Source organism: Elgaria multicarinata, chromosome 10, assembly GCF_023053635.1.
Source record: "Elgaria multicarinata webbii isolate HBS135686 ecotype San Diego chromosome 10, rElgMul1.1.pri, whole genome shotgun sequence".
NCBI classification, from domain to species: domain Eukaryota; kingdom Metazoa; phylum Chordata; class Lepidosauria; order Squamata; family Anguidae; genus Elgaria; species Elgaria multicarinata.
The window spans coordinates 69,247,693-69,274,578 of NC_086180.1; the positions used below are offsets into that span (position 1 = coordinate 69,247,693).

The window sequence follows — 26,886 nt, forward strand, 5'->3', positions numbered from 1 at the left end:
ACAATGACAAACAATTATATTTATCTGTGTGTGAGTTTTTCATTATTAAAACACATTTGATGCTCAAAGATTTTTCCCATCCCTTTGGAATTGTGTATCTCCCCACCCTGGCTGTTGTTTGTTCATTTTAAGACAAGGAATTAGAACTGATGGGTACTGGGTTTAAACCCACACTCATTCGTAAGTGAGTGATGGTGATCTTGAGCCAGTCACTGTCTCATGCCTTCTCCTACCTTGAAGGATGATTGAGGATAAAATGGATGGTAGGTGGGAGAAGCTTGTATGCTACTGTAAGCTTTGTACAAGAGTCCAATTAGTGCTGGGCCGAAACCTGCTGTCACGATTCAGGGCGTGGGCGGCAGGGTCCTTAGGCAGGAACACTAGGGCCAGGATAGACAGAGACGAAACTGGCTTGGGTGGTTGGAATACTGGTGGAGCTAGCTAAGGGTGAGGCACAGGTCTAGGGTGACAGAGTCCAACAGAGGGCCAGAGGCAGGAGGCAGATCCAGGAAGCAGGCACAAGGTCAGACACAGGTTCAGAATCCAAGCAGGGGCCAGGGGCAGAAGAGAAGTCCAGTCAACAAGCAGGCAAGGTCCAGGCAGGGATCAAGGCAAGAGGCAGAGTCCAGGAGGAACAGAGTCCAAACAAGGGCCAGAGGCAAAAGTCAGTGGTCAAAGGCAAAGCAAGGTTCAGGCACATACCAGGTAGCATAGGGGGCAGAGGCGTGGTTGAGACAAGCAAGAGGTCCAACAAGGCAAGATCTGAGGGAGCAGATGATCAGTAACCAGCTGCAGCTAGCATGAGAGACCATGTTGCTATGGCAAAGGCTGAAGGTGAAATGCAGCTCTTATATAGGCCTTTCCTGGCAGCTCCCAGTTGTTCCGTATGAGCCCACCTGGGAGTGACTGCTGGTCTGGGCCTGAGCCCTGCAAGGCTTTACCAGCCAGGGCTCGCATCCTGCGAAACCCTGTGGCTGGTTATATGCAAAGCTACTGCCAGATGGTTCTGCAGGACAGATCCTGACACCTGACACCTATTTTCAGGATCGTTCTCCCTGCAAAAGAGGCATTGTTTTTTCTGCCTCTTTCACAGGGGGGGGGGGGAATTATGAGAATTTTCTCTTTGGGGAGAGGGCCAGGGTTTTCACATACTTTTTTTAAAAAGTGTAACTGGTTGCTGAGGGAGCTTCTTCCTATTTTTATAGGTTTTTTTAAAATAAAATAAAATACCCCCCTTCTGTCAGCATTCGGATGAGCCCAGCAGTGAATGCCTATTGGAGACCATGTGACCTCTCACTCTCCAATAAGCATTTAGGAAGAACTCCTGGGCTCCTGAAAATGCCAGGAGTGTTTTAAAAAAATAAAAAGAAAGAAGACCACCCTCAACAACTAGCTACATTTTTGTGAACCACCCAGAGAGCTTCGGCTATTGGGCGGTATAGAAATGCAACAAATAAATAAATAAATAAATAATTTTCATTGCCTTATTCATGGAATTTATGGGGGCTCCATCTTTTCCATCTTCTTTCCACCATAAAAAGGGGGCTGGGGGGTTACTGCTAAATGCAGCAGTCCTTGTACACACAGCTTTCCAAGGACATGGAGAGAGGAACATAAGGAGGGAAGGAGGTAAATAGATGACACAATGACTTTTCATTGACCCTGTTCAGATGACACCCTAAGCCAGGTGGTTAAACATGTTGAGCTAAACATTGGGCCTGTTCAGACAACATGCTTATCCATGGTTATGCTGCTAACCTTTATGCACGAAATGGTTAGCAATAGGATGACCATATGAAAAGGAGGATAGGACTCCTTTTTAAAATAAAACAGTTGCATAGAAAAGGGAATTTCAGCAGGTGTCATTTCTATATATGGAAAACCTGGTGAAATTCCTTCTTTATCGCAACAGTTAAAGCTGCAGGAGCTATAGTAGAGTGACCAGATTTAACAGAGGGCAGGGCACCTGCAGCTTTAACTGCTGTGATGAAGAGGGAATTTCACCAGGTTCCCCATATATACAAATGATACATGAAATTTCCTTTTCAATACAACTGTTAAAGATACAGGAGCCCTGTCCTCCTTTTCATATGGTCACCCTAGTTAGTAAGTGTGTTTAAAGCCATGGTTATTTAACTACCATGGTTAGGAGTGGTTCACACAACATGGTAAGCTATAAGGTTTAGGTCAAAATGCATAACCACTGTGGTTTAGTGTGTCATCTGAACAAGGTCATTATGGCTTGGCGTGTCATGTGAACCATTCCTAACCATGATGGCTACAAAAACATGGTTTAAACACACTCACTAACTATTTGCTGCAAAATGGTTAGTGCCCTAACCATGGCTTAGCATGTTGTCTGAACAGGCACACCGTTAGCATTAGAAACCCTCTGCCTGGAAGCACCCTCAATTTCATAGGCAATGATCTATCACTCTTATCCAAGTCCTGTGCAAAAGTTCTTCAGTTGGTGTTGGCTGGCCAGGGCTGACAAAGTCCATATGGCTATTCATATGCCAGGAGGGTAGAAGAAAGAGAACTGTGGATTCCAGGCTCAGCTATTATGGCAGACTGTAAGAGAAGCTGCTTGTCTATATTAGTAGTCAGGGCAAGTTCAGAAGTTAGAACAACTTTTCTCATTTATTTGAATTGCCTGGAATCCCTGACTGTCAGACATGCTGTCTGAGGCTGATGAAAGTTGCAGTCTAAAAGCATCTGAAGGGCCACAGATTCCCCATCCCTGCTTTAGAGAGTGGATTCACAGCCCCACTGACATTGGCGCCACCATCCTGCACTGCTTTAGATGCTCTCTTGCAGACTGCCATCTGAGTTCACTTATATGGAGGGGAAAGATCTATGCAAGCAAAAGAACGCATGTACGGATTTGCACTGAAGTGAATAAAATGAGCCCATCTGGGAAGGAGGCTAGGGAACTCCCTGAGGATGCTACTGCTTCTATGCCCGTAGCAGAGGGATGGAGCAAGAAAATTATTTGTAAAGTTGCAAAAGCATATATATCACTGCAATTGTTTTTTAAAACTTTTGAGAATTTTGCATAGTTCTATATTAGTGAAATGGAAACTCAACAGAACACAAATAAATGGTGCAGTAAAATAATGAAGCAAACCTGCAGAAAATATCAGTCTTTGACATCCCATATTTGTCCTTCAGTGACAGGACTCCAAAACTGATTGTGCAAGGGAGCTTATTGTGGTAAATTATATTTAATTATGCTTATGGTTTATCTAATATTTATTGGCAGATTTGTTTCAGTATCACCTGAAGCTCATTCTCTATGTGAAAGATGTAATGTGGCTTTTGGGAGAAGATTAAAATTACTAGGAGTGGGTGAACTATGCTCTGCTCAGCTCACAAATGAAATTCAGTTTTATGAATATTCTTTGCAAGTGCTCAAAAACCTTTGCGGGATTTTGCCCCCTAAGCCTTATAACAATGGCCTGGTTCAGACAACACGCTAAACCATGCTGCTTAACCACAAAATGGTTAACAGAATGCATTTTGTGTTTAAGCAGCATGGTTTAGCGTGTTGTCTGAACCAGGCCATTGTGTCTCTGTGTGGGTAATTACCAGTAAAATCATTACCAGTAAATTACCAGTAAACCACTAGTAAAACCATGTGTGTGTGGTAATTACCTGTAATTACCAGTAACATTACCAGTAAAAGCCCTATATGTGTGAGGGGTCTCAATAACGCCCCTCCCAACAACTGTTAAAAACAAAAGTGAAACAATTTTCAGCTACCTCTTTAAGGATAACGTGTAGTTTGTCTCTGTCTAGTTCCTCTATCGTTCCAACATTTGTCATCTCTTCCTTGCACTTCCACAATGCAGGAGCCTATGGCATATGACAAATCAGTGGTGTTATTGTTTCCTGTTAACAATTAGAATTATGTAAAGGGTGGCTGTGTTTTCTTTGAACAAAGCATCTGTTTCCTTGTATAGAGTATGTTACATTCTCAATCACCATAATGCAGCTTTCATAGGAAACATTCTAATTTCATGCTGTCTGGTTCCTAATATTTCAACACCCATAATTTGAAAGCACAACAAATTTTAAGCCTACACCATATAATAGTTTCAAGATTCCTTCAGCCTTTAATCCTTTCAGTGCATAGTAAAACCAGTAAGGGCTTGGCACTGACATGGGTGGAAATACTCTGCCTGTATGATTTCGCAGCTGCATTAAATGTATAATCTTGAGAGACACAGGAGCGGCAATTTCTAAATAATCAACCACGTTAATCAAAATTTTCTGTGTTCTAAATCTTATTGCTTCTCTTGTCTTGTTCTATAAAATAAAATGGAGTTATTAAAGGTCGCAACCTGTGATGGGCTCAGTCAGGAAAACCTCTTAAAAAATGGGTGGCAGGTCATTTGTTGTTGTGCTGTAGAACTGCAGAATAAAACTATTAGACAGCTCCTGGTGATCCAGAGGCCACGAGGGAGAAATTGGCATGACCTGTGTCAGAATAAACCATTTGAAAGGTGTCTTCACTTAGCATGCTGAGACCACCCAGTGAGATCTTCAAACCATATAGTTCAGAAGTCATCACCAAGGCATACCTGTCTTCTTGATACATTTTTAAAGACTGTTTAATGACTCTACATTGCACAAAATGAGAACGGTGTGTTATTGCAGCAATTCAGGATCCCTGGGAACTGTGCGGAATTAGCTTTGATTATAAAAGAGTCCCTGCCTTTTTCAGTTAATTTAATTCAGGCCAATCCACATTATAATGCAGGGAAGCACAAAGTGTGGGCCTCATTCTGCCTCATGAGCCCTGTGTAGAGGCCCTCTAGAACACCAGCCTCTTCAGCAACTGAAAAAGGAGAGAAGAAAATAGCTAAGAACGGGATTTATGCTTCCTACCTTCAAAATAGAGGTCAGTGAGCCATTAGGTGGAGGGCTCACATTGATGAGAGAGGACACACAGCTACCCTGCAGTCAAAGTTCAATAAAGGTCAGAAGGGTAAACTATTCCTACACAGCCCTCACAACTGGCAACCTATTACCTCACTCTGTACTAAGCAATGACAGGTGGGTGCTAAGCCTAAACCGAAAGGGAGTGAGAGCAAGGAGTGGAACAGGACTTCGAGCATCATCAGATGAGTGTTTTATAGCATGCTCGATACTGGCCTCTCACAGATTTTCGTAGGTCCTTTTCATGACGCCGTACAACTCCTGCGTGACTCCTGCTTCTCTGCTTGTTTTTCCGTCACAAAAAAAGACCTGGAAAATCTGATTTTTTTGGGAGGGGGAGAGCTGTTTTATGAACCACCCAGGTAGCATTGACTATTGGGCAGTATAAAATGCAATAATAATAATAATAATAATAATAACAACAACCCACCCACCCCACAATCTGATGATGCTCTCAATGTCCTACTCCAACCCCTCACTCTGCACACGGCCCTCTTTTGGTGGGTCCAGTAGAGGTGATAGTGTTCCATGTGTATCATGTAAGTAGAGTTCTGCTCATTAAAATGGGAGTGGGGTAAGGGAGAGAAAGCAATATTTACAGATTCCACCTTCTTCCCAGTGACTCCCCCCCCCCCCCAAAATCTGCTCTGGAGAGTTGGAGAACCATCAGTAAGAGCATTGGAGCTGGCACATGGAGATGCAATGGAGACAAGGAATTGACATAATTGCCTCCCCCTGCTGTTAGTGGAAGCCTTCTCTGGTTCAAAGACCCTTCCACAAACAGAAGGGGATCTTGGGATCCATACCTACTATGTGCCATGGCTTTGTGTGCTAGCTGTACTTCAGCTAGCAAAAACTAGATTAACAACTGTTACCCAGAGGACCGTCTCTTCTGCTTCTCCCAGACTGTGGAATGGCCTGCCGGAGGAGACTCATCAACTTAACAGCCTACTAGCATTCAAGAAAGCTATAAAGACTGATCTCTTCCAGCAAGCCTATCCAGTGGAATTTTAAGACGTTTTTAGAACGTTTTAGGATTTTTAAAAGATGTTTTAAACAATGTATATTATGTTTTAATTCAGTTTTATGTAATTGTTGTTCCCTGCCTCGATCAAAGTGGAGAGGCGGGTAAGAAATAAATGTATTATTATTATTATTATTATTATTATTATTATTATTATTATTATTATTATTATTATTGTGCAGTAAGGTTGTATTTTAAAAATAAAACAAAAGAGTTGAAAAACACACAAAGCAGACTTTTTGTCATGCTGCCAGCTTGAAAATTTGCTCATCCCAAAATGGGGATGTGTATCAAAGTCTTGTGAATCAGGACTAAATCCTTGGGAAAGTTTTGGATTGAAAATAGTTCGATTTAATGAAAGTGAAGCGTTGCAAAATGTTTGGGGGCAGGGTTGGTTAGTCATGATTCGTATTCTGTTTAGTGTTCTAAAAGCCTGAGGCACTGGTGTGGTCTTGCATGAAATTAATAGGGAATGCACCCAGTGAAGATGGGGAACCGTCTGTTTCTAATGGCACAATACTACGCATGTTAGACAGAAAAAAATCCTACAACTCCCAGCATACCCTAGCTGGTTTTTTTCTTTCTAAAATGCACAGGATAAGTTTTATTCCTCCCTCCTTCTTTCAGACTTTTCCTGTAAATTCACTCTCAAGGTGGCAAAATTCTGTGTCCAAGCATGCTCTGTTAGGAACCAGTTTATTAAATCCTACTATAATTCATTTTAACATCAGCTGATACTAATAGATACTATCGCTGAAGTTAGTGTTGATTGAATCTTATACACTATGTATATTTTTGCATATGTAGTTTTCATTTATATTTGTATCGGCTAGTTGATCTCATATATTGTATTTTCAGTGGCTGGGCTGTGACCATAACTAAATAAACTCTCACTGCATAGGATTATGCATAGGATTACGTAGGATCACATTTGGAATCCTGGCCTTTATTTTCAGGTTTCAAATATGTATTCTATAGGAAGGAGAGGGTTATAGAAGGCTTAATTTTACACGGCAACAAGCACACTTTCTTACACCTAGGCCATTCTTACTGAATGCAACATTTACCAAAACAAAGAAAGCAAACAGAAAAAAGAGGAAATATGTTAGCAGTATACTATATATACTGACTGTAGCAGCAAACAATTGATTAGGAATAGGGAAAATGGCTTTGAGTGCACAATCCTAATACTTGAATGAGATGAATCATCTCTGTCTACCCAACTCTTCCGAATGGTTCTTGTTATACTGAAAATAACAACTGCACATTCAGCTGTGCATGTGGGAATGTGTTTCACATTGAGTAGAAGGGTGATCCAAATATATCAGAAATAAATAATAAATCTTGTTAAAGTTGCTGCCAGGCTGTGTGTGTGTTACAGAACTGCATTGCACCCATCAGCATACAGTGTTTGAATAAATACATAGAGGTCAGTATGGTGAATTGTAATGATGAAATTTAACATGAAGTTTTAACGTATCAATAGTATTAACTTTTATACATTTATGGACCTTTTAATTTAAATTCTTAGTGTCTCTTATTTGAATTTGTATTAAATTAAACTTTTACATATTTGTGGGCACGTTCTAATGAACCTTTTTGGTATCTTTTGTATTTTACTTCTTTGCATTGTAGAGTTTTTGTGTGCTTACCTGTATTGCATCTGTAAAGTTGATAATGACCCTGATGGTTGAAACAACAAATAAACAAAATGAAACAAATAAATTACACTGGAAGGAGTCTATGGGCATGGCTAGACGAGGGGGGTTTAGGGGGATGATCTCGCAATTTTATGATCATGAGATTGTCTCCCCATCTACACGTGGCATGCGACATTTTGGATTTTTTTTAAAGGAAAAGAGGCACACGAGGTTTTTTTAAAAAAACAACTCACACTCCCCACACTCCACCCCCGACGGGCACAGAGCTCCTGAGGAGCCCAGTTCCCGGCTCCTCGCTTTTACTCATGAGGAGCCGGGAGAAAAATCATCCCAAGACCATGGGGAAAAGTGGGATGGAAGCATAGGGCGATATCCCAGGGACCGGGAGTAATCATCCCTCTCGGCTCCCAGGCTGCCCTGTGCATCATGTGGATGCACAGGGACAGTCCTGGGGCGATCCCTGGGATATCGCCCCATCTAGCTACGTACTCTATTTCTTGCATGAATGTTTCACTGGTCCTGTGATGTATAAGACAAAATCTATAAGCAACCTCAGAGATCATTATTATTATTATTATGGAATGACAACTGGAGACGTTGCATCTGGGAAAAATATCTACTTTTTAAAAAAGTTCTAATAGTTCAGAGTCATCATTAAAACCTTACTAACATGGATACTTTTTCATTTTACAGGATTGACATCTTCAAGTACGTGATCTACGGAGTAGCAGCTGCCTTCTTTGTCTATGGCATTTTGCTGATGGTGGAAGGATTTTTTACAACTGGCGCCATCAAGGATCTCTATGGGGACTTCAAAATCACCACCTGTGGCAGATGTGTCAGTGCCTGGGTATGTTAATAGGGCAGCCTTGATTACCTGTGCTAATTCAGCTGGGCCAAAGAGTTTTAATTAATTCCTAGACACTTTCTTTAAACAAAAAAAAATGTCCCTGAGAATGTATTTGGAGCAGACTGCTCTATTTTCTCAGGTTTAAGGATTTTGCACAGGCCTCAAATGTAATGTTTTGAAACTTTATATTCTATGCATTTGGGCACCAGGAGGGTGACTCACTAGGGTGACCATATGAAAAGGATGACAGGGCTCCTGTATCTTTAACAGTTGTATTGAAAAGGGAATTTCAGCAGGTGTCATTTGTATATATGAAGAACCTGGTGAAATTTCCTCTTCATCGCAGCAGTTAAAGCTGCAGGTGCCCTGCCCTCTTTTAAATCTGGTCACTCTAGTATAGCTCCTGCAGCTTTAACCGTGGTGATGAAGAGGGAACTTCACCAGGTTCTCCATATATACAAATGACACCTGCTGAAATTCCCTTTTCTATGCAACTGTTAAAGATACAGGAGCTCTGTCCTCCTTTTCATATGGTCATTCTGTGACTCTCAGCATTTTGAGACAGTGGCCAAATTATAATTGACTTTTTTTCCTTAACAAAGCAGAGCTGGGATTGTGCTTTGGAAGCACACTGTTTTAGGCAGGATACTTATATCATGATGCTATAGTCCCTTTTAGTTGGTCAAAGCTGTGCATACATTGCCGCTAAAATTAATTGTGCTGCATATGTCTCTTTTCTGTGAGATTGGTTTTGGACATTACAAGAAGTCTCCTAGTTTTTGCGCTTCCACTGTGATGACAGAAGGGGAGCTCACATGGGTGGGATGCACAATCTGTTCTTCAAGGCATTCACTTGTTAATTCTCTTTTTTGCAATGTTCAGAGCCCATGTAAGTAAATAATTGCATGGTGCAGAGAGAAAATAAGTGTTGTGTTTCTCAGAACGCTCTTACTTTCGATGGGAGGGAAATGACGAGGCTTGCTAAGTAATCCACAAAGCTTTTATTAAGCAATAAAGGTTTCTTCTACCTGAATAGAGTTTGACCTCTTGGAAACGTCTCCCTAGGCAAAACTATGCAAACTAAGCAAGACAATTGTCCGTTCAAGAAGAATAGGGTAGCAACTTCTCAAACGTCTGAAACTTCAGAGCGCCTGTTGCGGAGGCAGGTCCTGGTGTAATCTAACCGACTTTCTCATGCCTTTCTTCCACGCCGTGCATTTCAGCTTTCGGCGGATCCTAGCATCAGCTAGTTTGTTGGGACACTCACCCCCAGAAGAAACCTCACTTCCCACTGAGTGTGTAGGATTTGGCCTTGAGGAGATAAGCTCTGGAGAGGGCTGACTCCCAGCTGGGGAATCGCCCGTGAGAGCTTCCTCCCCCACTGGTATGGGCTGGCTGGTGTCTGGCACTGTGTCTTCTAGTTCTGAATCTGATTCTGATTGATTACCTGAAACATCTTCTCCTGAAACAGGGGCAGTAGGGTTAGACATGACAATAAGCTCCAAATACACACACCAAGATCCTTCCACTCCCACTTAGTCTGCACCTGTGCTATTATAACAATAAAGGCGGTAATTATTAATGTATTCTAAACTATGCATAATAATCTCAGCCTATAGGAATTAAGAGTCTGTATCAGAATATTACATCGCATTAGATGGGGCATTATGCTTAGCTGCAGTAGTAAAAGCAGCCAGAATGAAGATGTAGCCACACGTAGGATAATATGCGCATGTAGCCATATTTAGGCATCCAGAAGCATACTTACACCAACACACAAGGAGTAAGAGTGAGAAGTGTTCTCATCACCTTCCTCATGTGCAGGGCTACCTTCTACATTGTGTGGGAAGCCTCCATGAATAGAAGGTATCCTGCTTCAGAAGAACATGAGGAGATTGAGAATGGTGACAGAGGGAGGTGGGAGAATATGCCTGCTCATTCTATGTCTTCCTCCTCACACATTGGTGTAAGTAATTTTCTGAATGCCTGAATGAGCATGCATGTGAAAAAGAAAAGTGGTTATTAATTTGATTTGTGTGGGAAAAGAAAGTTGATGCACCTTCCAGTTGCCTTGGTAACTTGAGGCATATGATTCCATAACTGGGTAACGGGATGATTGAAATAAAAACTATCTGGAAGACTGTGCATCACTATACTATATAAACAGATAAAAACACTGGAGTACAAGAGTGTTAATGAAAGATGAAACTATTGATTATATGTGAGACTGATAGAAAACATACAAATATAAGTTAAATTAAGGGCATGGCTAGACCAGGGGGGTGGAGGGGTGTGTGTGATCTCACAATATGATGATCGCAAGATCCTCCCCCTCAGCCTACAAGCACGCGCGACATCCCAGGAGGAAGAGGACGTCACGCCCGCCATTTATTTTTTATTGGAACTGAGTGCAGGAGCGCTCTAGTGTAAACGGTAAGTTTTTTTAAAAAACAACCACCCAACAAGCTCCTGCTCCCCCCACCCCACCCCCGATGGGCATGGAGCTCCTGAGGAGTTCTGGGCCCCGTGCTCAGCTTCTGGCTCCTCGCAGTTACTCGCAAGGAGCCGGGATGAAACCGGGACAGGTGCCCATCCTGAGACCATGGGAAAAGTTGGGATAGAAGTGGTGCCCATTATCCTGGGGAAAGGGAGGTAATCATCCCTCCCTGGCCCCAGGATCCCCTGTGTGTCATGTGGACGCACAGGGATGATCCCGGGGTGATCCCAGGGATATCGCCCTGTCTAGCCATGGCCTAAGTAAAGAAGAAAGAAACAATCTTCATTTTAAAACTGTAAAAATGAAAAGCTAAGCCCATCTTCAAGAAATGCTGTGTGCCCCACAACGTTGCTCTTCACCATTTTAAAGCGCTTATATTCTGATCGAAAATATGCGTAATTGGAAATTAATGAAACTGCTTTCAGTGGAATGATCTTTCAACTCAATGCCTTTAGGATCAGGATATTAGGTTGCAACCCAATGCTTTCTTGGATAACATGGGCTCATGTCATCCACCATGAGACCCAGTTATGCACATAGTGCCAAGAAAATGTGGGATGGCAGAAATATGCCTATTTCTAGTCCATGTCACTTTTCATGGGTTCACCCTTAAATCCATTCTGACCAGAATTAATTGGCAATTATTTAAAAAGCTGCATGAAAATTTGCATTTAATTTTATCCCACAAATGTGCCTTTTATATGCATTTTGATATATCTTTTGGGCATTTACAAAAGGCGGGGATAACTTAAACTATGATATGTAGAATAGATTGAGCATTATGAATCAGTTCAGTTTTACTGGAATCAGTTCAGTTTTACTGGAATTTGCACAGATTAAGTTCCAGAAGTATTCATGAAAATAACATATGAAGCTCTATTTAACAAAACAACACAAAAGTTTGCCATTATATGCCTAGCCCAAATTTTGTGATTGCCATGTGTATATAGTAGTGAAACTTATGGCAATCAAGTTTTTGCTATATAAAGGTTCTAGTATGTAGCACTGACTACAAGAAGAACTTGTTCATTTCACAATGCCTGATTTCTAGTGGAGCTTTGTAGCTTCCTTTTAAATTAAATTGAGCAAGACGTTTGGTCATAGAGACTTTTGTATCTGCATGTTTCAAGAATTGGAAACCATGGATGTGATTCTAATTTTGAAAAAGAGCTCTGCAAAAAATTAGGTATATCTGTGTTTGCAACAAAATTAACATCATAAGAACATAAGAAGGGCCCTGCTGGATCAGACCAAGGGTCCATCTAGTCTAGCACCCTGTTCGCACAGTGGCCAACCAGCCATCAGCCAGGGATGAACAAGCAGGACATGGTACAACAGCACCCTCCCACCCTGGTGCATACAGGCTTACTGCCTTGAATACTGGAGATAGCACACAACCATCAGGGCTAGTAGCTATAGATAGCCTTTGCCTCCAGGAATTTATCCAACCCCCTTTAAAAGCCATCCAAATTGGTGACAATCACTACATTTTATGGTAGTGAGTTACATAATTTAACTATGTGCTGTGTGAAGAAGTACTTCCTTTTATTTGTCCTGAATCTCCCACCAATCAGCTTCATGGGATGAAGCTAGTATTTTGAGAGAGGGAGGAAAATGTCTCCCTGTCCACATTCTCCATAACATGCATAATTTTGTACAGCTCTATCATGTCTCCCCTTCGTCTCCTTTTTTCCAAGCTAAACAATCCCAGTTGATGTAACCTTCCCTCGTAGGGGAGATGCTCCAGCCCCTTAATCATTTTAGTTGCCCCTTTCTGCACTTTTTCCAACTCTATAATATCATTTTTTAGGTGTGGTGACCAGAGCTGTGCACAGTATTCTAAGTGTGGTCGCACCATAGATTTGTATCACGGCAGTATGACACTGGCCGTTTTATTGTCCATTCCTTTTCTTATAATGTCTAACATGGAGTTTGCCTTCTTCTTTACAGTGGCCACACACTGGGTGGACATTTTCATCGAGCTGTCCACCACAACCCCAAGATCTCTTTCTTGTCCGGTCACCGCCAGCTCAGTTCTCTCTTGGAGTTGGGTACTTCGTTTAAAAGACCCCTTTGACGTGCCTCTTAGGAGAAGGGCTCTCTCTGGGACTGGGTGGATGCTCAGCCTCTGCCTCTGAAGCAGAACTCCCTTTTTCTCATAGGAGAAGACCCATGTTCCTCTCCTCTGAGGGCCCAGGCTCCCCCATGTGTCCTGACAGAAATGGCTCTGTGGCTTTATCTGTCTCAAGGAGCTCTAGCTCTTGAGAAGTGTAAGAGGATCCCTCAAGCAGGGACGTGACCATTTCCCCAAGGAGCTCAGGATTCTATCATTGTTTATTAGCGTACTTTTCACTACGCATAACTCATTGTATTTGTTCCAGAAACAGCTTGCAGAGTAAACACTTTGAATTTCTCTGCTGGTATCTGTCCATCCTCTTGTGATTAATTTTTTTATAGTGACAGTAGCTCTGTGTCATCCTAATTCTCTCAGTTAATTGTTTTGCCTTTACTGCTCGGTTATTTATTACCTTTTACACAAACGTTAGCAGAAATTCTTAATCATTAATGAGATTTCAATCTCTGTCTGTAAGATAGCCTTCTATCTGCCACATACATCTTCCTTTGAGCTATTCACATCAATTTAACATGATAGTCTTATATCTTTTAGTATTGTTATCTTGGTGTTTAGTAGGGTATCACCCTACAGTTTGATGTATTGGAACAGAAATGGCTTATATTTTCATTTTGCAATCTTGTCCTTTCAAAGGCAACATGTGGGTTTCTTTTTGTATATATAAATCGTTACAGTACGCTTTACCAGGAAACATTAATTACATGTGCATCTTTATTCCTAAACTGCACTTTCTATATCCCCACTTTTTAACTAAATTTAAATGGAGTTCTCTAAATTTAATTTTTCTGAATTCCCAGAGAATTTTTTAAAGCAGTTGTTAACTTTATTGGCCCAAACAATCAGAAATAAGGTCTCCTTTAGAACAATGTAATAAGAACATAAGAAGTACCCTTCTGGATCAGACCAAAGGCCTGTCTAATCAAGGACCTCATTCCCACAATGACCAACCAGATGGGCAATAGTTGTTTCTCCCTGGCAACTGGTATTCAGAGTTGTTCTACCTTTGATCCTAGAGGTGGCATAGAGCCACCATTACTTGTATGCCATTTAGCTCCCCTCCCCATGAGTTTGTCTAATCACCCTTTAAAGCCATCCAAGTTGGCAGCTATCATTACATCTTGTGGTAGCAAATTCCATAGTTTAACTTCTTTTTTTTATATCCTGAATATCCCAACATTTTGCATTACTGGATGATCAGACCCCGAATTCTAGCATTATATGAGAAGAAGAAAAAGTTCTCCGTATCCACTTTCTCTACACTGTGAATTATTTTATATGCCTCTGTCATGTCTCCTCTCACTTGCCTTATTTCTAAGGGAAAGTCCCAAACATTGTAGTTCCCCCCCCCCCCTCATGTGGGAGTTTCTCCAGCCCTGAGTTCATTGCCCTTTTCTAGCTTTACAGTATCCCTTTTGGAGCTGTGTTGACCAGAACTGAACACAGGATCACAAAACAGACTTATATAAAGCATTATAAGTTACTGGCAGTTTTATTTTTGACTCCTTTCCTAATGATCCCCAACATGAAATTTGCCTTTTTCACAGCAGCTACAAATTAGGTTGATATTTTCATTGCACTGTCCACCAGAACCCCAAGATCCCTTTCCTGGTCAGCCGCTGCCAGCTCAGATCCCAATAGCACATATATGACAATTGGGAACTTTGTCCCAATGTGCATCACTCTACTTTTGCTTACATTGAACTGCATTTGCTATTTTAATGCCTATTCACCCAGTTTTCGAGCTCTTCTCAATCCTTTTTTGTTTTTTTTATCATGCCGAATATTTTCTGTCATCAGCAACCATGACTACCTCATTGCTCATTTCCAATTCCAGATCAATGTCATTTGGTTATAAGAGTAAGTAATCTTTCAGATTACGCTCTTCACCAGGCAGAATGGAAGATGTTCCAGACCTACCCAACAACGGGAAAAGTCAACAGTATAATAATATTACTACAGATTAAAAGTCACTAATACTTTTGGTATTTGCCACACCAAAAAAATTGGATAGCTGGGCTGCATATAAAGAATTGTATAAATAACACCTGGATCTAATCTTGTGAGATAGATTTTTATGTATTAGTGATTATTATAATTTTTCATATTTGTAACAATGTATATTATTGGATATGTTTTTAAAAGAATTAATCTTTGTTTTGATTCAAGTCACTGAGGAAGGCCATATAGGCCAAAATGCGCTTGGCTTTGTTTTGGGATCATTGTGCAATTCTCTCTCTGAATTCAATGAGCATCCAGCAAGGAGTGATTTGAACTATTATTCCATCATTTCCACCTTATGGATCTCTTTCATTCCTATGCAGCCAGAGCTGGGCTCTATGAGAATTTGTCATTCTCATAGTACTGCACAGTACTGCACAGAATTGTTTGTACTGCACAGAATTGTTTTTCATTATTTCTTTATTGTTTTTTTTTTTTAAATAATACTTGGGGATTACACCCACAATTTAAATAAAACGTGTGCTCTATATTTATAGTTTAGTGACTTTTAAGTTGTAGTAATATTATTATACCTTTAACTTTTCCTGTTGTTGTACAGTGTTTGTCAAGGGTGGATTCCTGCATTGAGCAGGGGGTTGGACTCGAAGGCCTTGTAGGCCCCTTCCAACTCTGCTATTCTATGATTCTATGATTCTAAGGTATATATGCATTCCTCTTTCTTGGTTTGTTCCAGACACATCCAAAGCATTTTCTCGTTTAAGGAAGTGAGGGTTAATGCAATGCAATGCAATGCGTGATTATTTGGAACTAAATTCTCAGCAATAGTCTGAATAAGATTCTGTGACAGTTAAATATGTTTCATTCCTGGTTATTTCAATGGAATAGTTAAGTTCTGAGAATTGAAATCAATGGGACTTAACATGGGAAAGCCCAGGGCTGTGCCTTGTTGCTCTCTGGAAGAGGAATTCAAGGTCTCCTGGTGACACTGCTGCAGATATATTCAGAGTTCCAGGTGTTTGGCATGTGTTCTGCATACCTGTGCCAAACAATTTATTAAAATAATTTAAGTCACTGGAAAATTATGGTAGGAAATGGGGAATCTGGCTTTCACCTTTCTTTCCTGACAATAGGGAAGCCAGAATTGTTTATTAAAAAAATAGCCAGGATAGTAGTTCTCCCATTAGTTGGGAACCCTATGTGTAACCATGATAAACATAACTGACCAGCAGGACTGTTTACTGTTACGTAATAGTTGTATAGAGTATGTAATGCTGGAACAGCTATCCATAATAATAGAGATTTTAGGTTCACACAGTGGCCCATAAGCAGGAGATGAGTGCAAGAGCCACCTTTCTACTTGTGTTCTCAGCAGCTGTCATAAAGAGGCATATTAGAGATGACATGTAGCCATCATGATTAGATCGCCTTACCCTCCATGAATTTTTCTAATCTCCTTTAAAGCCATCCCAGCTGGTGGCCATCACTACATCTTATGGTAGCAACGATGCACTGTGTGAAGAAGTATTTCTTTTATCTGTCCTGAATCTCTCGCCATTCAGCTTCATGCGATGAGCCCAGGTTTTAGTATTATGACACACACAGAAAAATGCCTTCCTATCTTCTTTCTCCATACCATGTATAATCTCCATCATGTCCCCTTTACTGGTGTTTTCTAGAAACCAAACAGCCCTAAACATCGTAACCTTTCCTCATGGGGGAGTTCTTCCAGCCCCTTTATCATTTTTGTTGCCACTTTCTGCACATTCTCCAGCTCTACAATATCTTTTTGAAGGTGTAGTGACCAGAACTATGCACATTATTCCAAGAATGGTTGCAGCATAGATTTGTATAAGGGCATTGTGATATTGGCAGTTTGGTTTTCTTTCCTAATTATGCCCAACATAGTTGCTATGGGGCATGAAGGGGAAGAAGAGACAGAAAATAGAATAGCCATGAAGAAGGAAATGGCAAGAAAAAACAGGGAAGGGACTGTAAAATAATTTGAGAATGGTAGCAAATATGTGTTTGCAAGAAGGTCTATTTAAACTAAGGGAAAATGCTCTTCTACTCTTCTTCTCAGTATTGTTTCATTTATTGTGATCAAATGTAGCTTTTATAATAATGAAATAATGAGGAGTGAGTAACCTTTTTTTGTCAAGAGTTGCAGTCCCTTGGGGGTCGTCTGTCAGGGGCTATATGCTGGTGGTGGGTGGGGCTAAAGCCAGTGGTGGGTGGAGCCAGAGTGAAATGAAGGCAGGGGCCTCCCCTTTTCTCTCTTTCTTTCTGCCACCCTCTTCTGATTGTTGTCTGAGTAGGGGTATACATGAGCCCCTCCACGTTTGAATGACCATGTGGAGAGGGGTGTAGCTCCAACCACTGTCACTGCAACAATACTTCCCCAACAAACAACTGCTTAATGTTCATGAGAAAGAGTTCTGTGTGGATAAAGACATATATGCAGAGATCTCCTACATCCAAGGATGGGTCTTGGCCAATCAGGACCCTCCTTGCCTATAAGATCTCTCCAGATATACATCTGTACATGCAGATAATTCCTTCCAATAAACATGGTGGCAGCAGGCAGAACTAGCCCTTAACCTCCTTCATATATTCATTTATTGCTTGGAGAGAGCTTGTACAACTCCTTCTCTCTCTCCCTCTTCTTTCCTGAGTGCCAGGGGAGAGACTGATCAATCTTGCCAAAGGTCTGAATTGGTAGTTTGAAGAGGACTATTGAAATTAGGTCGAGGGCTGCAAGTTACCCTTGCTCTAATTCAACAAGAAGAGGCAGAGGCGAGGCAGGCCCTAGCGTTACACAGAATGAGGCAGTCACCTCAGGTGGCAGATGCTGGAAGGGAGTAGCAAGGTCTTGGAAGAGAGTGCTATGTGCCAAGCAACCTACCCAATGTCCCTAAGCTAGCTTGCTGCCTTTAGGTTTGGTGGAGGATGCTGTGACATTGCCAGTGTTAATGAAAGATTAAATAGCTAGTTCAGTTGGCTTTTGAACATGGAATGGGACAGGGTGCCATCTTGTTCTTCATTTCAGCAAAACATCTTGCCCTGGCCAGAGAGTTCTAGTTAATCACTCTCCTTGGAAACACGGATCTCTCCATGGCCGGAATGTGTCTTATGTATCAGCTAACAAGGAAAAGAGAGGTAGAAAAGACTGTTTCTATGAAGGCTTCATGATTAGCAGGATTATTTTCATAGTAGAGGCTGAGCAGATGGTTCTAGCTCTTTTAGAACAACAAAGGGTGCTACTTTAATGTCTAACTTTTGTAAATAGTTTTGTTTTGTTTTGTTTATGTGTGTGTGGATCTGAAGGATCCTTGTCACACATTCAAAAGATGTTTGGCCCTTCGAAACAAAGTGTGCCTATAGCCATACATAATTTGAAGAGTGAATCCCTCACTTTGTTAGACATAGAATCTTCTCTCCCTAACTGAGCTCAGGAGGAAGCTGGTTCTGAGTGCTTACTGCAGAAACTGCCGGTGCACAGCACTGGTGGGCTGAAAACTGGTGATATCACTAATCCACCTCCCACCGCCTCTCTGAGATGTTTGTTCAGTGTTTTAAAATGGGGGCAAATACACAATTAACTATATAAATGTGTGTGCCATGGTTTAAAAAATGCAGACAGTGTTCCTGAAGCGGGAGGGGCGGGGGAGGAGAGGGGAGGGCAAGACAGACGACTGAATCAGCATTTGGTTGCTGGCCAGTGCATCTGTCAAAGGCATTGCAAAGGTGGAAGGAAGCCAGGCTCAAGTTGCAGGAGGGGAAAATGTAGTGAGACTTGATTTGCATGTTCACTGGTATGATCCCAAAGGCACCGCAACAATTATGATCTGTTGTGGTTCTTTTTCTGACAACTGCACCCAACCAGAAGCTTCTAGAGTAGCAGAGCTTCACTTGACATTGCTACACTCATCAGCTTCCCTTTCCTCAGACAGCAGGAAGATCATTCTTTTCCTTTCTCTCTGCAAGATGCCATTTCCTGCTGATCTGCTGATTCAGCAACATCTTTGCTGAAGCTGATCTTTGCATCGCCCTTCCCACATCCCAGATGTTTTCGGGGAACCCACAAACTGCAGACTCAGGCAGAGTGCTGTTCAAGAATGATACAGAGAAAGCTTAAATAAAGACAGTCAAGTCTTCCACCCTCCTTTCGTATCCAGGTCACCCCCACTTGCTACCACATGGCAAACCATATGATGCAAACTCTGTGCCAACAGCAAATCTAGGAAATGGTCCCAGATAAGTCTTGCCATAGCACAGGGGCAGGCCATCTTTTTGCCCCTGAGTTCAAAGCTGATTGGGGCTGTGAGCAGCTTTTCCCAGTGCCAGTCAGGTGGGCAGGAGCACAGTTTAACTGGGGGTGCAGAGATGACTCTCTCCATGTACCTCCCTTCTCAGTTAAATCACACTCCACAGAGTCCATCAAATCACTGTTTTTTGGACTGTGTTGAACATAATTATAATGGTGCACAGGGAGTGTCATCCTTGTGCACCTTCCTCTCCATCTCAAATGTGCTCCCCACACCTTGCTGCATGGGGCAGTGGGGGATATATTTGGTGTCAGCAGCAGCTTGGGGACCTGAGAGTCATACACAAGTCAAGGTAGCAGTACTTTGGGCTTGAAATCTGTCATACGTAAGTCATCAGAGACCTTCTCCCCTCCAAATTAATTAAATTAATTAATCAATTAAATTAATGTACTTGCTTTTATAAAATTACAAATATAATAGTAAAACAGAATACATAACAATAAAATAACAATCAAGATAATCAACATAGCCCACTCACCCCCCCCCCTTTTACACTGCCACCCATCCGATAAAAGAGAAGAAAAGATGTTCTAGGGTATTTGATAAAATAGCTAGGAATAGTAAGAAATAAAAGAGAAGGAAAAATCCACCCCATTTATTGTTAATAAACTACTTGTAATTAGCACAAAGATCTGACATATTGCTCACTCTGAGGTCCAGTGAGAGGGGAAAATTGGAACTTCTAATATAGAAGGATGATCCAAACAATTCTATGAATCTAACTTAAGCTTGTGGGTTGGTGGTTCCCAGGTTCAGGAATTGGGAGTTGCACTCCCTCTGAAGGAGCAGGTATGTAGTTTGGGGCTGCTCCTGGATCCATCTTTGTCACTGCAGACCCAGGTGGCCTTGGCGGCCTGAAGCACCCATTATCAACTCCGGTTGGTACTCCAACTACACCCATTCCTGGATAGGGATAGCCTAAACACGCTCATTCATACACTGGTAACCTCACGACTAGACTACTGCAACACGCCCTATGTGGAGCTACCCATGTGTGTGGTTTGGAAGCTGCAGCTGGTGCAGAACTCAGCAGCTAGGGTGCTCACAGGGACACCTAGCTCCCCCCATATAAAACCCATGTTAAAAGAACTGCACTGGCAGCCTGTAGGCTACCAAGCTGCACACAAGGTTATGTTGTTATCCCATAAAGCGCTAAACAAGTTGGGACCACGATACCTAGCAGACCGCCTTCTTTTATATACACCCAGATGATATTTATGATTTTCAGAGGACGTCATGCTCATCGTTCCAAAATGAATAGAATGTTGCCATGAAGAACCTCAAAAGCGGGCCTCCTCTGTAGCGACACCCACCCTCTGGAAAACCCTCCCTTGTGCGGTTGGGGAGGTGGAAAACGTAACATCCTTTAAATGTCTTCTGAAAACATGTCTTTTCAGAAAGGCCTTCCCTGGGCTATAACTTATTTTGGGTTTTTTAATGGTATTTTTAAAAAACTTTTAGAGTTTTAAATTCTTATTTGTTGTATGTTATGGTTTTAATTATTAACTACCCAAAGAGCCTCAGCAATTGGGCAGTATAAAAATATAATAAATAAATAAAGTTTAGAGGGTCTCAAACAACAGGTATATATCCCAGGACTGAAGTATTAAAATTAAAATTCAGTCAAGTAAGATGATTTTCAGCTCCCATATCTTGCCAAATTGTACAACTTTAGGGCACCCCTAAAACATGTGGACTTAATTGACCTTAGGTTCATGGCAATACCAACCTATGCTGTTTAACATATACATGAAGCTGCTGGAGGAGGTTATCCGGAGATGTGGACTGAGGTGTCATCAATATGCGGATGATACCCAGCTCTACCTTTCCTTTTCATCAAACCCAGGTGAGGCAGTGGCTGTTCTGAACTAGTGCCTGGGTACGGTAATGGACTGGATGAGGGCTAATAAATAGGGGTGTGCACGGACCCCCCGCTCTGCTTCTCTTCCAGATCTACAATTTGCGGATCGGGCCACTCCGCTCCGCCCCCGCTCTATGTCCGCTCCGCTCCGCTGCGGAGCTCCGGATCCTGATCGGAGCTCTGTTTCCCCCCCCCCCCCCATAGGCTTGCATTGAAAGCTAAAAAAGTATACAACTTTTTTTCTGTTAAAGTTAGAAACCTCAAGTTTGGCACCATGACACCTCATGGAGGTATACACACGCACACCAAGTTTCAAGCCAATCCCATCACCCCCCTGATTTTGGGGGAATTTTTGAAAATCGGGCACCCCATTCACACCCCTTTCAATAGCTCCGTCAATTTGCATGTGATGTTGGACCTCAAAAGGTGATGTTGGACCTCAAACTCGGCACCATGATAGCTTATCCAAGGATACACATGCACGCCAAGACTCAAGGCAATTCCATCATCCCCTGATTTTTGGCAGGGCTCTAACCTTTTAACTCATCCCAAATCAAATCCCATTTTACAACTACGTCAATTTGCATGTCAGAAACCTCACCTTTGGTCCCATGACAGCTTACCCATGTGTCCACATGGACGCCAAGTTTCAAGCCAATCCCATCATCCCCGGATTTTTGTGGAATTTGTGAAAGTCGGACACCCCAGTATCTGCAGACAGCTCAATGGGCCCATTTCAAAGGAAATCCCAACATGCCATGAATTGGGGAGTAGAGATAAACCTAAATATGAATCTTCTTCCACACTTGAAAAAATTGATTTGGAACTTGAGCACAGGAAGGACTTCTCCCCTGAGTCAAAGCAAGACACACAAAAACCATCCCTACGAGGTGGGCAAGGGAGGAGGGAGGGAAGGCAGGCAGGCAGCAGACATTTCTGGGGGCACAAGGAAGTGAGCCAAGGATAGTTTCAAAGCCAGTAATGCATATAAAATGGAATAAATAAATAAATAAACAAACAAAGGAGGGGTGGAATTAAAAGCAGCAGTGTTGCTGAATAAACAACAACAAGAATTTTTTTAAAAAGGCTATATCTGTCTTTTACCAGTAAGAGGGGAGTTGACGTGCCCAAGAGGAGGGGGAATCATCTGCCAATTTGACTGGTCCTGTCTAGGTACCAGTCTTTAAGAAGCAAAGGATCACTTCTACTCATGATAGGCATTCACTCCAGTGATTTACCTTTGGAGGGCTCTGATGGCCCTCCAAGGACAGGAGAGTGCACAGGGCACATCCATGCCCTAGGGGAGCTCATCCCCTTGCACCACATCTATTCAGTTGTTCCCCAAAGTTAGGGTGGGTAGCAGTGCTGTGCTTTTTCTATCTCTTATTATTGGCTTAGTATATGATTTCAGGTTGTGTTTGTGCATTTGGTGGGGCTACTGTTTTAAAAAACACTGGGAAAAGTCCGTTCAGACTAAGAAAGAGAAGTTCCCAGAATCCCAAGTTACCTGTTTTGCCTATCCCCTCGTCCAACTTTGGGATCATGTGATCATGACCGGGAGTTGACTCTGCCCCTCAGCCCTTCAAAAAAGGTATTTTCCCGCTGTTTTACCTGATTTTTCCAAAAATTCTACCGAGCAAACCGCAACATGCAGAGAGCTGAGAGTAGGCTCAAAATGACCCCCAGCCACGACTCTCTAAGCACAAGAAGTTTCAGAAAGATAGCTTAAAAAACAACGCAGTTATCCCCTATTCTTTTCCGCAATGCAATCCTATGGGCAAAATTTTTCAAAATGGCGATCGGATCGGTCCGCGAAAAGAGAAGCGCTCCGCGTATGGGCGCTTCTTTTCGGCGTGCTTCTACGGGTCCCCGGTCCGCTTCTACTCCGCCTCTGGGCAAGGCGGAGCAGGCCAATTCGCTTCTGATTCTCCGCTTCTAATCGGAGCAGAGCACATCCCTACTAATAAACTGAAACTCAATCCAGACAAGACGGAGGTACTGTTAGCGGGTGGTTCATTTGTCCAGCGAGGTGATGTTTGCTCTGTCCTGGACGGGGTTGCACTCCCCCTAAAGGATCGGGTCCGTAGTTTGGGGGTGCTTTTGGATCCAGAACTGTCACTTGAGGCACAGGTGAACTCAGTGGCAAAGAGCACCTTTTATCAGCTTAGGCTGATATACCAGCTGTGCCCTTATCTGGACAGAGATAGCCTAGCTACAGTTACCCATGCTCTGATAACCTCTCATTTGGATTACTGCAATGCGTTATACGTGGGGCTGCCTTTAAAAATGGTCCGGAAACTTCAACTGGTACAAAACAGGGCAGCACGCTTACTAACAGGGACTGGCCGATGGGACCACATTACGCCAGTCCTTTTCCAGCTTCATTGGCTGCCAGTCCAGGTCCGGGCCCGATTCAAAGTGCTGGTATTAACATTTAAAGCCCTAAACGGTTTGGGGCCAGGTTATCTGAAGGAACGCCTCCTCCCATATGTACCTGCCCGGACCCTAAGGTCATCCTCAGGGGTTCTTCTCTGCGAGCCCCTGCCAAAGGAAGTGAGGCAGGTGGCTACCAGGAGGAGGGCCTTCTCTGCTGTGGCACCCCGGCTGTGGAATGAGCTCCCTAAGGAGGTTTGCTTGGCACCTACATTATATGCTTTTAGACGTCAGGTGAAGACCTTTTTATTCTCCCAGCATTTTAACAGTCTATAAATAAATTTTAACTTGGTGTTTTAAATTTGTAATTTTGCATTGCTGCTGTTTTTATCTGGTTGAGCTTTTATATTGTATTTTATATTATGGTTTTATACTGTTGTTTTATACTTTGAATGGTTTTAATTTTTGTGAACCGCCCAGAGAGCTCCGGCTATTGGGCGGTATAGAAATGTAATAAATAAATAAGTAAATAAATAAGAGTCATCACCAGAGGCGTTTTACTAGCTGGCTTCCTGATACTTTATTTCCCATATTCTAGACATCTTGGGAAGTGTTATTGCTGCTTTTACCTATGGACTCTGAGTCTTTTGTACATGATTTGAATAATCAATATATTATATTGCTATATTCTTTTTGTTTAGGGTGGACAAGCTGCTTTTATTAGGAATTTGTAAGTCATGCAAACACTTTCTGAAGGGACCTTGGGCTCATCTACACCAAGCAGGATATTCCACTATGAAAGCGGTATATAAAAGACAGGAGCCACACTACTGCTTTATAGTGGTATTGAAGTGTACTGACAACTGTTGGGGCCCATTGACACATACCACATACTGCTTTCATACCACTTTCACAGTGCTATATCCTGCTTGGTGTAGATGAGCTCCTTGTAGTTTATTTCTGGATTAGGTTTTTGGTGGGACGCGGCTCGCTTTACCTTTTCACAGTTGTGTGGAACATACTGTTGCTCTTGAAGATGAATGTATAATTCTGAACATTCACTCAAAGTGGACATGCCTATTTTTATTCTAATAGTGCTATTCATCACCCTGATCACTACTTACTCTTATAACAGACTGCGCTATTGTAGGCCTGGCTGTTTGTATAGCAATTGCCACTACATTATAAGCACTCTCCTTGCCACTCCATTTACATTCTTTCTTAAGGGATCTAATTAAATTTCCAATGATTCAGTTTGTTCCTCTTGATAATGAAATTGTAGACTGTTCTGCCTGATTCTTCCATTCGTTTTCGATTGACTTTCTCAGAATTTACCGAGGGGCAATACCTCATTTACCTATGGCCGTTCCCTAGGACTGTGTCTGCCTCTCTCCACTTCAGCAGGACCGAAGGATCAAAGTTTAGAGATATCACATGCCTAGTGGTGGCATTTGAGATATCTCACGGGAACACAAAGACTGTTTTCTCTTGTTGCTATAGCAGCCTTGCATAGCTCCGTTGCTTAGGCCTTAGGGGTGATTCATCTCAGTTTTGAAGTAGGTAGGTAAGAGGCTTTTGGTGCATTTAAGCAGAGAGAGATTGTGTCCCGCATGCTGTACTTAGCTATAATGCACACGGCCAGTGCCGGCTTCAGGTTTCGGGAAGACCTTTTTGCACAATACCTTAGTAGTCCCCTTCCCTGATGACTTCACCTCCTCCTCAGTTGGGTTCCCCCCTGCCTAGTCATTGCTCTTGTTCTAGATTGAATTTATACCACCACTCGTGTCATATGAACCATTCCTAACCATGATAGCTACATAACCATGGTTTAAACGCGCTCGCTAACCATTTGTTGCAAAAGAGTTAGTGGCATAACCATGGCTTAGCGTGTTGTCTGAACAAGCCCAATATGTGCATAGTGTGGGATATGCCAATAACTAGACCTTCATAAGACAAAACATGATGTTATGACAATATTTCAACAGCTTCATGGGCCTGTATGCTCATGCAATGCTGAAATTGGAGTCTTAGAAAATTCTCAATCATCCATTCAGTAGGACAGAAATCTAATGTTTATAGAATCATAGAATCATAGAATAGCAGAGTTGGAAGGGGCCTACAAGGCCATCGAGTCCAACCCCCTGCTCAATGCAGGAATCCACCCTAAAGCATCCCTGACAGATGGTTTAGTAACCTTGGGTTGTGAGAAATTAGTAACTGATTATACAATAGACACGTGAATATTTTTTTCTGAAATATTTTCCCCTGTAAAATGTATTGCTTCCTTTAAAAAATAAAACTGTGTGCATACAGGCTCCTCTGTGAATTTACTTAGAAATATTACAGATGTATGATAGATTATTATGTATTGATTCATTATTAATAGTACATCCCACACAGCATTCTCATTTTTCTCCTCATGAAAAACAGTTGGTGACAGGAAAGCAAACCTGGAAAAATCAATCACATTGACACCAATTAATAATGTAGAAGGGAATCTGTGAGCAAGTCGAGAATAAGGAAAGAACTAATATAGAAGCTGTGATTTTGCATGCATTACACCTCCTGCAGTATTCAGCTTCATCTTTGCAGCAGAAAACAGGACTGTGAGGAATGACTTCAAACAAAGAATAAAGTAAGAAGGAGACGTGAAGAGCAGGGATGATGAGCAGGGATAAGCACATTGGATGTGTATCTAATCCTCCTTAAAATGTCCAGCAGATTCTTCCTAGTATAACAAAAATGGCATATTTTTTATTAAAGGCCACACAAAATGACTTTGTAAAATTGGTGTGATATCTGGTTGGGCAGAAGCGTTGAGATCGCCAACTTCTCCAGCAAAATTTATAATAGTTTCACTGAAAATCAAAACATGGATATTTTGGGCCAGTCAGTCAATTTATTGTGTTACCAGCAGTTAGCCATTTTACACAAGTTATAAAAGAGAACAATTTACAATAAAAATAATTGAGCGTCATAAAAGGGCTCACTACCCTAACCCTTCATGCGTTGTGTAGAATGTATCTGCATAGACTTAACTAAAAATGTTGACACTCTAAAAGAAACAATTTTTTTTGTATCCGATAACAAATGACAAACTTTAGCATGTGATGAGGAGCCCTTCAGCGATTTTAGCAAAGGAGAAATATATGTATTTCTAAGATCATTATACATAGGACATTCAAGCAAAACATGAAGTCTTCGATCGAGACTGCATTACATCCACATACTCTATCTTTAATTGGTAATCTCTTATATCGT

The 26,886-nt window shown here is 41.9% G+C and overlaps 1 protein-coding gene across 3 annotated transcripts in view; it reads left to right on the forward strand.

Moving 5' to 3' along the window:
- The window catches only part of GPM6A (glycoprotein M6A), a 236,106-nt gene that overhangs the window by 193,218 nt on the left and 16,002 nt on the right, over positions 1 to 26,886 (forward strand). For all 3 annotated transcript variants that reach the window (XM_063136164.1, XM_063136162.1, XM_063136163.1), the window contains one exon: positions 8,320 to 8,476. In XM_063136164.1, the coding sequence (XP_062992234.1) occupies positions 8,320 to 8,476 (157 nt within the window). The remainder of the gene's footprint in view (positions 1 to 8,319; positions 8,477 to 26,886) is intronic.